Source organism: Lithobates pipiens, unplaced genomic scaffold, assembly GCF_037356315.1.
Source record: "Lithobates pipiens isolate NorthernLeopardFrog02 unplaced genomic scaffold, aLitPip1_a1.2 Scaffold_23, whole genome shotgun sequence".
NCBI lineage: Eukaryota > Metazoa > Chordata > Amphibia > Anura > Ranidae > Lithobates > Lithobates pipiens.
In genome coordinates, this window is record NW_027507785.1 from 23,548,688 (window position 1) to 23,560,499 (window position 11,812).

The following is an 11,812-nucleotide window of genomic DNA, read 5'->3' on the forward strand; positions in this document are numbered from 1 at the left end:
TTCAAATTTTAGGAATTGTGATCATAACGAATGTGCACATATCTAGTTTAGACAGTTTAACCACTTCTGGTCCACCCACTGTAATTAAACGTGGGTACTTTGAAGAGGAATATCATTGCTATGGCAGTCAGCTAGCTGACAAAACCCTGGTATCTCTTCTTCAGTGGGCGGTCTGCTTCAAGATAAAAGTGTCTCTGCAAGATCACTTTTAATCGGCCGGGCTCCGGTAAGTGGCGGAGGGAACCGGAGCCGGTCAGATCCTTCTCCTGGCTTGTATGGAGACGAGTGAAGGGCAAAAACTTTTTTTTTGTTTTTGTGTTTTTTTTATCCAATTCCCGACTGGCGCACAACGATATACGTCGGCAGAATAGCACGGACAGGAAAAAGGGCATACAGGTACGTCCCTTTAAATTAGCCGCCGTGCCATCGTGGGTGCGCGCCTCGGCCGGGGACCTCCTTGAGTCGTGTCGCGGGTTCCGTGGACTAGATCGAGTCAGCGGGGATACTTTGTGATCGTCTCATGGGGAAATGCTAATGTAAACAAGCATCTCATCGTTCTGCCTAGTGACAGTGTCACTGATCTCTGCTCCCTGTGATGGGAGCAGAGATCAGTGACGTGTCACATTTAGCCACCCCCACAGTTATGAAACACGCCCCAGGACACACTTAACCCTTACCCTGCCCCCTAGTGGTTAACCCCTTCACTGCCAGTGTCATTTACACAGGAATCAGTGCATTTGTATAGCACCGATTGCTGTATAAATGACAATGGTCCCAAAAAATGTGTCAAATGTTTGACGTGTCCGCTGTAATGTCGCAGTCACGATAAAAATTGCAGAACAGAAGAAGAACAACAGTGTGAAAATAAAAGGTAAAATAAATAAGAAAAAAAATATTTTAAATGCGTCCCCATCCTGCTGAGCTCACGTGCAGAAGCGAACGCATACGCTGGTACCACCCGCATATGCAAAAAACGGTGTTCAAACCACATGTGAGGTATCGTCACAATCGGTAGAGCGAGAGCAATTATTCTAGCCCTCCTCTGTAACTCAAAACATGCAACCTGTAGAATTTTTTTTATTTTATTTTTTTTTAAACGTCGCCCATGGAGATTTTTTAAGGATAAAAGTTTGTGGCCATTCCACGAGCAGGCACAATTTTGAAGCGTGACATGTTGGGTATCAATTTACGCGGCATAACATTATCTTTCACAATATAAAAAAAAAATATATATAAAAAAAAAAAAAAAAGGGCTAATTTTACTATTGTCTTATTTTTTAATTAAAAGTATTTTTTTTTCCAAAACAAAAGTGCACTTGTAAGACCACTGCGCAAATACGGTGTGACAACCGCTATTTTATTTTCTAGGGTGTTAGAAAAAACATAATGTTTGAGAGTTCCAAGTAATTTTCTAGCAAAAAAAAAAAAGTTAACTTGTAAACAACAAATCTCAGAAAGAGGCTTGGTCCTTAAGTGGTTAAATAAAACAGGTGCATGACAAATGTGACGAGGACTCACCTCCATCTTTCCTCGGGGGCCAAGTCAGACAGGTCCACCTGGAAGACAAGAACACATCCGGCATTAGTTGGGGTGTATGATCGGGTGAGGAGCCATTGTGTGATCTACAGTGTCTTTTGCAAGGAAGAATGGGCAAGAATTTCAGTCTCTCGATGAGCAAAACTGATAGAGACATACCCCAAGCAACTTGCAGCTGTAATCGCAGCAAAAGGTGGCTCTACAAAGTATTAACGCAAGGGGGCCGAATAATTTTGCACGCCCCACTTTTCATTTTTTTTATTAGTTAAAAAAGTTTCAAAAATCCAATAGATTTCGTTCCACTTCACAATTGTGTCCCACTTGTTGGCGATTCTTCACAAAAAATAAAAATGTTATATCTTTATGTTTGAAGCCTGAAATGTGGCAAAAGGTTGAAAAGTTCAAGGGGGCCGAATACTTTCGCAAGGCACTGTGCGAGTGGAGACCACCCATAACCACAGCTCAGGGAGGAGGGTGGGAGTCGGTGAAGACAGGATGACAATCCTGGAAGGACCTTGTGCACGTTAATACTCTGTACTGAGGATTAGCAGTTCCAGCGGCCAGGTGAGTGTATGAAGGTCAGAGCTCCGGGGAGGGAGGGTTAGAGGCTCGCACGCTGCAGCCACACAAGAAAGATCGGTAGAAGGGAGATTCCAACGCTAAGGGACATACAAGAAAACATTACAACCAGACACATGCTGTATTCTCAACATTCTGTAATATAAACTTAAATTATCTGACAAATTATCTTTATCACCCACACTGTGTCTTGTTAACTGTCTGTGTTTAAGTGCTGCTGATTGGGGTAGGGAGTTCCAGAGGATGGTAGAGGTCCGGAGGTGGTCATGGGAGATAAGGAGGGAGCCAACAAGCAGAAGGTTATGGAATGGGTGGAGAGAATGGTTTGGGTTAGAGGAGTTTAGTGATGTCGCTGAGAGCAGAGTTATTTATTTCAGGTACTTCTATAGCGCCGTCAATTTACACATATACATTGTACAATCACCACAGTCCCTACCCTCAAGGAGCTTACACTCTCAGGTCCCCAACTCACATTCATACATTTACCAACTAGGGACAATTTAGACAGAAGCCAATTAAAGGGGTTGTAAAGGTTCATGTTTTTTTCACCTTAATGCATCCTATGATCTCCATGCATAAATACATAAGGGGGGGGGGGGGGGGATATGATCTCCATGCATAAATACATAAGGGGGGGGGGGGGGGGGGGGGATATGATCACCATTTATTAATACATAAGAGGGATATGATCTCCATATATAACGGAGGCAGGGCCAAGTCCCGCATTTGACCTCTATGGACGCCGAATGCTGGACTCGGGAGCGCATCCACAAGGTAATCCCCTGGGAGAGCGCTACTCCTAGGGGGTTATCTGATTATGGGGAGGAGCCGCGAGAGCTGCCGAGGTCCAGGGTCACACTGTGAAAAAAGAGCTGCACAGTTGAGGCAAGTATGACATGTTATATAAAAAAATAAAAACAAACACCTTTTAGACCCCTTTCACACAGAGGGCGTTTTGCAGGCGTTATAGCGTTAAAAATAGCCCCTGCAAAACGTCATAAAACAGCTGTTCAATGCCTCTGGCTTTCACACTGGAGCGGTGCACTGGCAGGGCATCAGAAAAAGAGTTGCCAGCAGCTTCTTTGGAGCGGTGAACTCGCCGTTCCTCCACCACTGCTCCCAATTTCTTTTTTTTTTGTAAAATATAAAAAGATGTCATGCTGGCTAAATGGATACCAAAACATGTCACTTTTTATTGTTGCGTACTCCAATGGCACTTACTTAAATCTCCATAGGTGATGCCTTTTAAAGAGGAAGTAAACCCTTATGGGATTACTTCCTCTTTGTCTCCCTGCAAAGGTAAAGCATAATAGTCCATTATGTGTCACTTACCTGACACAGGAGCCAGCGAAGTCACCGCTGTCCCCTGTAGTCGGGAGCCTCCATCTTCTTCCGGGTATCGCTGCTCCGGCCACTCACAGCACCGGAGCAGCGATGACGTCACTCCCGCGCATGCACATGGGATCCGCCACCAACGGCATATCTATCCGCTGTCTACCATGCGCCATAGACAGCTGTCACGGTCTTTTACTAAATATCTCCTAAACCGTATAGGTTTAGGAGATATTTCTTGGAACTACAGGCAAGTCTTAATCTTGGCTTACCTGTAGGTCAGAGTGGTTTGTAAGGGTTTACATCCACTTTAAGCTTTATAGGTTACACAGAAGATCTGGTGCTGAAATTATTTCTCTCTCTCTGATGTTTGCAACAATATCTCACAAGTGTGGTGCGATCGTGATTCATGCGAGACACTTACATTCGCATTTGCATGTGAGCGCAAAGGGTGGGGCAGAGGGGCTCTTAAATATCCCCCCCCCCCCATTTATTTTAAACCTTTTTTTTCCCCAATATAAAAGGGTCCCTTTAATTTTTAATCGCAATAACAATGGATGAACAACATTCCTGTGACAAGTCCTCCATGAGATCTGGGGTCTATTATAGGTGGCCTTGCTGGCCGGATCACCAGGTGAAAATAAGGCAAAGAAAGCCTTAAAAAAACAAAAAACAAAAAAAGGAAACCGCTGCAGCCACCACATCTAATGATTGGTATAATGAATGTTTGCTTTTGGGGTTAACTGTTAGACTGTGTTATCAGAAAGGAGGGGGAGGGGTGAGAAGAAGCACCCCGCTGACAAACCCTGGGAGGTCAACCATGTTATTCATAATCTCTGTAAAAAATGGCTACACTGGTAGAAAAACAAGGAGCGCCAATAATTCCACGCCAAGATTATCGGTCACCTCTAGCGGGCGTACCGCCATCAGATAAGGAGGTCTGTGCTGCTCCCTGAGTGCCAGGAGACAAAAGGATCCAGATCACAAACCTTTCCTGATATACCAACATCTGACCTCCAGTTGTACCGGCTCCTCTCCTGGGCTGAAATGGCGTCCTCTGATTTCACCGCACACTGTGAGCAGTAAGTCAGATACAGAGCACACTTCATTTCCTATCTGGGGGACGTCCAACATCATCTAGCCCTTTGCTGCCCAGGTTGACAATCTCAGGCCTGCAACGTTCATTCATTGGATTTCAGTTCTTTCAATCATGAAGGCTCAGCATCTCACGTGGGCATTACAATTATCAGTATGTAAATGCTGTCTGCCCAGGAATGCCTCATCCCCTAGACACCCAAGGAATTATATATTTGCAGGGTGGATAAAGATCAATGATTAAAAAAAGAAAAAGAACTATTAAAAAAAAATCTGATTGATTTGTATCAAATTTATTTTAATAAAATGCTTTTGGAGTAAAAAAAAAAAACTAAAGATTGTCTTAAATAGAAAACTCATTAATAATTTAGTTTATTCAGCATGAATTGGGCGGCACAGTGGTGTAGTGGTTAGCACTCTCACACTAAGAAGGGTCGCTGGTTCAAATACCAATCACGACACTACCTGCCTGGAGTTTGCATGTTCTCCCTGTGCCTGCGTGGGTTTCCTCCGGGTACTCCGGTTTCCTCCCACACTCCAAAGACATGCAGGTAGGTTAATTGGCCCTAGTATATGAATGGGGAAAATTGGATTGTGGGCTCCTTGAGGGTAGGGACCGATGTGAGTGTGCAATGTACAGGGATAGGGACAATTATAGACACTCACTCAGGTTGAGCTGGATGGACTGGTGTCTTTATTCAACCTTACTAACTACATAACTATGAAATGAAGCTTAGTTATGTAGCATGAGGCTGTATATTCTGCAATATTTACATTTTTGGTAAACTCATTCAATTAATCCAAGCTCTGGAAGTTGAGATAACATGCACTGCATTGATGCATTCACACAACGTCACAGTAACCATGAGATAAAACAAAGTTCAGGAATATTCCTTTATCCCATTGTTTTGCAAATCTTTGTACACTACAAACTGTATGATTGAATTGGTTCTGATATCACCGTTTTACTAACCTGACCGCTTATTATTTTAAATAGTAAACCTTCATTTTGTTTTCAAATATCAAAGAGTCTAACTACCAGCAAGATAAGTCCTTACATGTAAAGAGCACCTGTCATTTCAGATCCATCATGGCGGCGCCCGTTAGCGGGCATCCACTCACCTACTACCACCACATCCACTCACCTTGTTGTGTCACTGACCAATCACCAGCCATACCATTAAAGTCAACAGCGGGTCAGAGGAGGAGCCGCTGCGGGACAGAGATGACAGTTGCTCTTTAAAATTATTTAAATCAAGCTATTTTACTAGTGATTTAAAAAAAATGTTTTGCCTTCAGTTTAAACTTTAACTACTTGTCGACCAGCCACCATCATTGTACTGCAGCGGGTCGCCTCCCTCCCGCGAATAGCCGCCATTGTACTGCAGCGGGTCGCCTCCCTCCCGCGAATAGCCGCCATTGTACTGCAGCGGGTCGCCTCCCTCCCGCGAATAGCCGCCATTGTACTGCAGCCGCCATTGTTTCACCCCTCACGGAATCCTTTGCAATGCACACCCTAAAATTCAAAAATTTCCTGGCACTCAGAGATTTCAACCTTCGGGCAAACGAGCCTAAAGACCCCATCGCGACTGCCTGCATCAATCAACTAGAAGAACTGGGTCTCCAGCAACTGATAAAGAATCCCACGCATGGGTCAGGACACACCCTAGACCTCATTTTCAAACAGAACATCGACGTCAACATACTCGACAACATAACTCTGCCATGGACGGATCACCACGCCATCAAATTCAAAATCACTACCAACATCACCAACGCAAAACGGAAACCTGTAACAACAACGCACTGGACCAGATCGCATAAAAAAAAAAAAAAAACTGTACTCCGAAGCCTTCAAAACCACTCTGTCCAAAAAGATATCTACAATAACCTTAAACCACTCTACGGAGGAAACACTCAACTCCCTGAACAGGGCATTGCTGCAATCAGCAGACTCGGTAGCACCAAAACGCAGGGCTCTCATCAGGAAGAAAAATGCTGGATGGTTTAATAGCTCCCTCTCCGTACTAAAGCAAGAACGCAGAAGAGCGGAAAGAACATGGAGAAGAAATCCCACCGAGGAAAACCTATTTAACTACAAAGGTCTGACAGAGAATTATCGGAAAGCAATCTTCAAAGCCAAAAAGGACCACTTCTCATATACAATCTCAACGGCCGCAAACCAACCACGGGAACTGTTTAAACTGGTTAATCAATCAATGAATCCGGTGTGCCAAGAACCCCCAGAAAGTGAATCCCAGGATTACTGTGACAAACTGTCGGATTTTTTTCATCGATAAAGTCAAAACCATCAGGGAAACAATTTGTCAGAAGAAAACATCCAACCTCAGCCAGCAAATACATAAAGAGGATGTCCGCACCAACATACCGCAACCCCCGAAATTTTCACTATCCCCAATTACCGTAGACACCGCAAAAAACATCATTAATAAACTGCGTGACAGTACCTCACCTATTGACATCATCCCCACAAAACTACTGAAAGAATGCTCCGACATCGTGGCTCCAACCATAACCCACCTCATAAACCGATCATTCCACGAAGGGATTGTTCCCAGCATCCTCAAACAAGGCATCGTCAAACCTCTACTCAAGAAACCAAACCTGGACCCTCAGGATCCAAACAACCGTAGGCCGATTACAAGCCTCAACACCATTTCTAAGATCATGGAGAAAGCTGTAGTACATCAGCTACAACTTCACCTGGATACTCACAAACTCCTGGACCCGCTGCAATCAGGCTTCTGCCCGGGTCATGGAACAGAAACAGCACTCCTCAAGATTTGGGATGACGCCCTCGAAGCAGCAGATGACGGAGAGCCGTGTCTCCTCGTACTGCTAGACCTAAGTGCAGCGTTTGATACAGTAGATCACAATACTCTACTCGTCCGCCTCACAGAAGTAGCCGGAGTCCAAGACATAGATCTCCAATGGTTCGCGTCCTTCCTAGGAAATCGGTCACAGACAGTGAAACTAGGAAACTTCCTCTCCGAAACTCGGGCAGTCACCTGCGGAGTCCCTCAAGGCTCTCCGTTGTCACCCGTTCTCTTCAACATTTACATTCGCCCACTCCTTCAAATCATCAGATGCTCAGATCTCTGCTTCCACTCTTACGCTGACGACACGCAACTTTATTTCCGGATCAATGGAAAAAAAGATCACCAACAACAACTTGAAAACTGCCTCAAATCAATAGAGGACTGGATGACCACCAACTCCCTCCAGCTGAACCAATCAAAGACAGAGCTTCTTATCTTACACCCAAATCATAAGCCCGCAACCAAAACCTCCTGGTCTCCACCAACCGTCTTTGGGCAGACTATCTCCCCAAAGACCAAAGCGAAGAGTCTCGGGGTTATTTTAGACGCACAAATGTCAATGGATGCGCAAATAGGATCTGTAGTCAGTCGATCTCACCATCTGCTGCACATGCTTCACAGACTCATCCCTTTTATCCCAAAGAATGACAAAGCAGTGGTAGTTGGAACAATCATTAATTCACGACTGGACTACGCAAACTCGCTTTACATAGGATTACCACAATATCAACTTGCGCGATTACAACTGATCCAAAACACGGCGGCAAGGCTGATAACAGGAAAAAAACCCTGGGAATCCATCTCTCCTTCACTGAGGAGCTTACATTGGCTAACCGTAAAAAATCGGATCACGTTCAAGACCCTTTGCCTCACCCACAAATGCGTGCATAGAGAAGCTCCGCAATACCTAATGGAGAAAATAAATCATTACACACCAAACCGCAGTCTTCGATCAGCCAACAAAAACCTCCTCCTCGTGCCCAAAGCCCGGTATAAATCCAAGGGGGATCGGAGATTCGCTGTCCAAGGGCCTCGGCTATGTAATGCTCTACCAATCAACATCCGCCTGGAAGAAAATCACCTGGCTTTTAGGAAAAAACTCAAGACCTTCCTCTTTTAGCAGATGATCAAAGCTCGCCACAGCGCCTAGAGGCGATTCAGTTCGCATTGTGCGCTATACAAGTATTTCATTCATTCATTCATTCATTCATTCAGCGGGTCGCCTCCCTCCCGCGAATAGCCGCCATTGTACTGCAGCGGGTCGCCTCCCTCCCGCGAATAGCCGCCATTGTACTGCAGCGGGTCGCCTCCCTCCCGCGAATAGCCGCCATTGTACTGCAGCGGGTCGCCTCCCTCCCGCGAATAGCCGCCATTGTACTGCAGCGGGTCGCCTCCCTCCCGCGAATAGCCGCCATTGTACTGCAGCGGGTCGCCTCCCTCCCGCGAATAGCCGCCATTGTACTGCAGCAGGTCGCAGTACACAGGAGGTCTGGTGCTATAGAATTACTCCTCATTTTGACGTTCGATGAGACGCCTCACATGTGTAGTGCAATCGCTGTTTACCTACTGATGAGGGACCCGCGTGTGCATTTGCCTTTGACAGCGGACACAGGGGGCGGGCATGCTTTTAGATTTATTTTTTGTGCAAACATCCTTTGTGAAAGCAATAGGCAGTGACAGGTCCTCTTTACTGAGACATCAGTATCGGTGTGACCCGATGATTTTTACAAACCACTACTGGTCTGTCTGCACCTGGAGAAACCAGAAGTGATTAAATACTCGCTGCATTCAGTTTCTTAGACCATAGAAATGATGTGATAGGACAGCCGATCACATGATTAACCACATTAATACCGGGCACTTTCGTCCCCTTCCTTCTCAGACCAATTTTCAGCGCGCTCGCACTTTCAATAAGAATTGTGCGGTCATGCTTTTTTTTTTTCTTCATTGAAATACATTTTTTCCCAAAAAATTGCGTTTGAAAGACCTCTGGGCAAATACAGTATGATATAAAATATTGCAGCAATTGCCATTTTATTCCCTAGGGCCTCTGCTAAAATATTTAATGTTTGGGGGTTCCAAGTAATTTTCTAGCAAAAAATATAGATTTTACCTTAAGAAAGAAGTGTCAGAGAAAGATTTAGACTTTAAAGTGGTTACACTTCCTGCATTTACACTTTGTTAAAAACTTGGCAGACTGCCTGGATTTTTTTTTTTTATTTCCACACAGAAGTTTATCCCTTTGATCTAAGAAGGAAGCATTACTTACAATGTTTCATGTTAAAAAAAAATTGGCGGACTGCCCAGATGTTTTCTTTTGATGGCTGAGTGAGCGGATAAGGCCCCATGTACACGAGACGCTGATAAACGCACCTCCAGAGGCAGTTGGGACACTTTTTCAACTGCCCCTGAACTCATCCAATGTTACCCTGCGTTGCCGTTTTTAGGCAGTTGCGTTTAGCAGCGTTTCTTTGAAAGCAAAAAATTGGGTTCAGACGCCGAAGATTTCTACATTTCAGATGCCAAACGTGGCTAAACATGGTACCGGTGTTTTCGTTTATAAGCGTTTTTTTTATAGGTACCCTATATTTTTGACCTGGAAAAAAAAAAAAAAAAAAAAAAAAAGACAAAAATGTGATGGAAAAAAAAAAAAAAAAAAAAAAAAAAAAATTCAAATGTTTTCATTACTTGTTGATGATTCATAGACCATATACATTTGTGGCCAAAATTGTTGGCACCCCAGAAATTTTTCCAGAAAATCAAATATTTCTCACAGAAAAGTATTGCAGTAACACGTTTGGCTATACACATATGTATTTCCTTTGTGTGTATTGGAAAAAAAAAAAAAAAAAGGGGGAGGGGAAAAAAAAAAAAAGAAGAAAATTGGACATAATGTCACACAAAATTCCAAAAACGGGCTGGTAAAAATTCTTGCTACCCTTTCAAAATTGTGGATACATACGATTGTTTCAAGCATGTGATGCTCCTTTAAACTCACCTGGGGCAAGTAACAGGTGTGGGCAACATAAAAATCACACCTGAAAGCAGATAAAAAAGGAGAGAAGTTCACTTATGCAGGCCATACACGGTCGAAATTTCGAACAAATTTTCTTTTCAAAATCAGAAAGTTTGTTTTTTTGTGATCCGATGGTACCACCATTGATTTTCGAAAATTCGGCCGACCAAGCCTTCAATTTCACCTCATGTTGCTACAGAAAAGAATTTTCATGACCGGGAATCTTTTCTTTCCGTAAATTTTCTTTCCTTATTACATTTCTCGCACGATTCTCCCATCATTGATTAGAACATCGTTTGTTTTTCCCAAAAATTTCAACATGTCCGATTCCTCAAATTTGATTTCTGCACGAAAATCGGCTGTTGTTGCAGCCCACTAATGGTGTGAAATTCATACGAAAATTCTTAGATAATGATTTTCAAAAGAAAATTCTTCAGAAATTCGAACCGTGTATGGCCGACATTAGTCTTCGCATTGTGCGTCTGTGTGTGTCTCACTAAGCATGGACAACAGAAAGAGGAGAAGAGAACCGTCTGAGGACTTGAGATCCAAAATTGTGGAAAAATATCAACAATCTCAAGGTTACAAGTCCATCTCCAGAGATCTAGATTTGCCTTTGTCCACAGTGCGCAACATTATCAAGAAGTTTTCAACCCATGGCACTGTATCTAATCTCTCTGGGTGTGGACGGAAGAGAAAAATTGATGAAAGGTTGCAACGCAGGATAGTCCGGATGGTGGATAAGCAGCTCCAAACAAGTTCAAAGGAAATTCAAGCTGTCCTGCAGGCTCAGGGAGCATCAGTGCCAGCGCAAAATATCCGTTGACATTTAAATGAAATGGAACGCTATGGCAGGAGACCCAGGAGGACCTGGCACAGAGACATAAAAAAGCAAGTTTGCCAAAATGTACTTGAGTAAGCCAAAATCCTTCTGGGAAAACGTCTTGTGGACAGATGAAACCAAGATAGAGCTTTTTGGTACAGCAAATCATTCTACTGTTTACTGACAACGGAATGAGGCCTACAAAGAAAAGAACAAAGTACCTACAGTAAAATATGGTGGAGGTTCAGTGACACTTTGGGGTTATTTTGCTGCCTCTGGCACTGGGTGCCTTGAATGTGTGCAAAGCATCATGAAATCTGAGGATCACCAAAGGATTTTGGGTCCCACTGTAGAGCCCAGTGCCAGAAAGCTGAGTTTGCGTCCGAGATCTTGGGTCTTCCAGCAGGACAATGACCCCAAACATACGTCAAAAAGCATCCAGAAATGGATGGCGACAAAGCGCTGGAGAGTTCTCAAGTGGCCAGCAATGAGTCCAGATCTAAATCCCATTGAATTAGGGCTGCAACTAACGATTATTTTCATAATCGATTCGTTGGCCGATTATTGTTTCGATTAATCGGTTAACCTTTA

The 11,812-nt window shown here is 43.8% G+C and overlaps 1 protein-coding gene across 1 annotated transcript in view; it reads left to right on the top strand.

The window, feature by feature from the left end:
• The window catches only part of RNF121 (ring finger protein 121), a 13,173-nt gene extending 13,122 nt beyond the window's left edge, over positions 1 to 51 (top strand). Inside the window, exon 6 of the mRNA XM_077451049.1 lies at positions 47 to 51. Within this exon, the coding sequence (XP_077307175.1) occupies positions 47 to 51 (5 nt within the window). The remainder of the gene's footprint in view (positions 1 to 46) is intronic.
• The last annotated feature ends 11,761 nt before the right edge of the window (positions 52 to 11,812 follow it).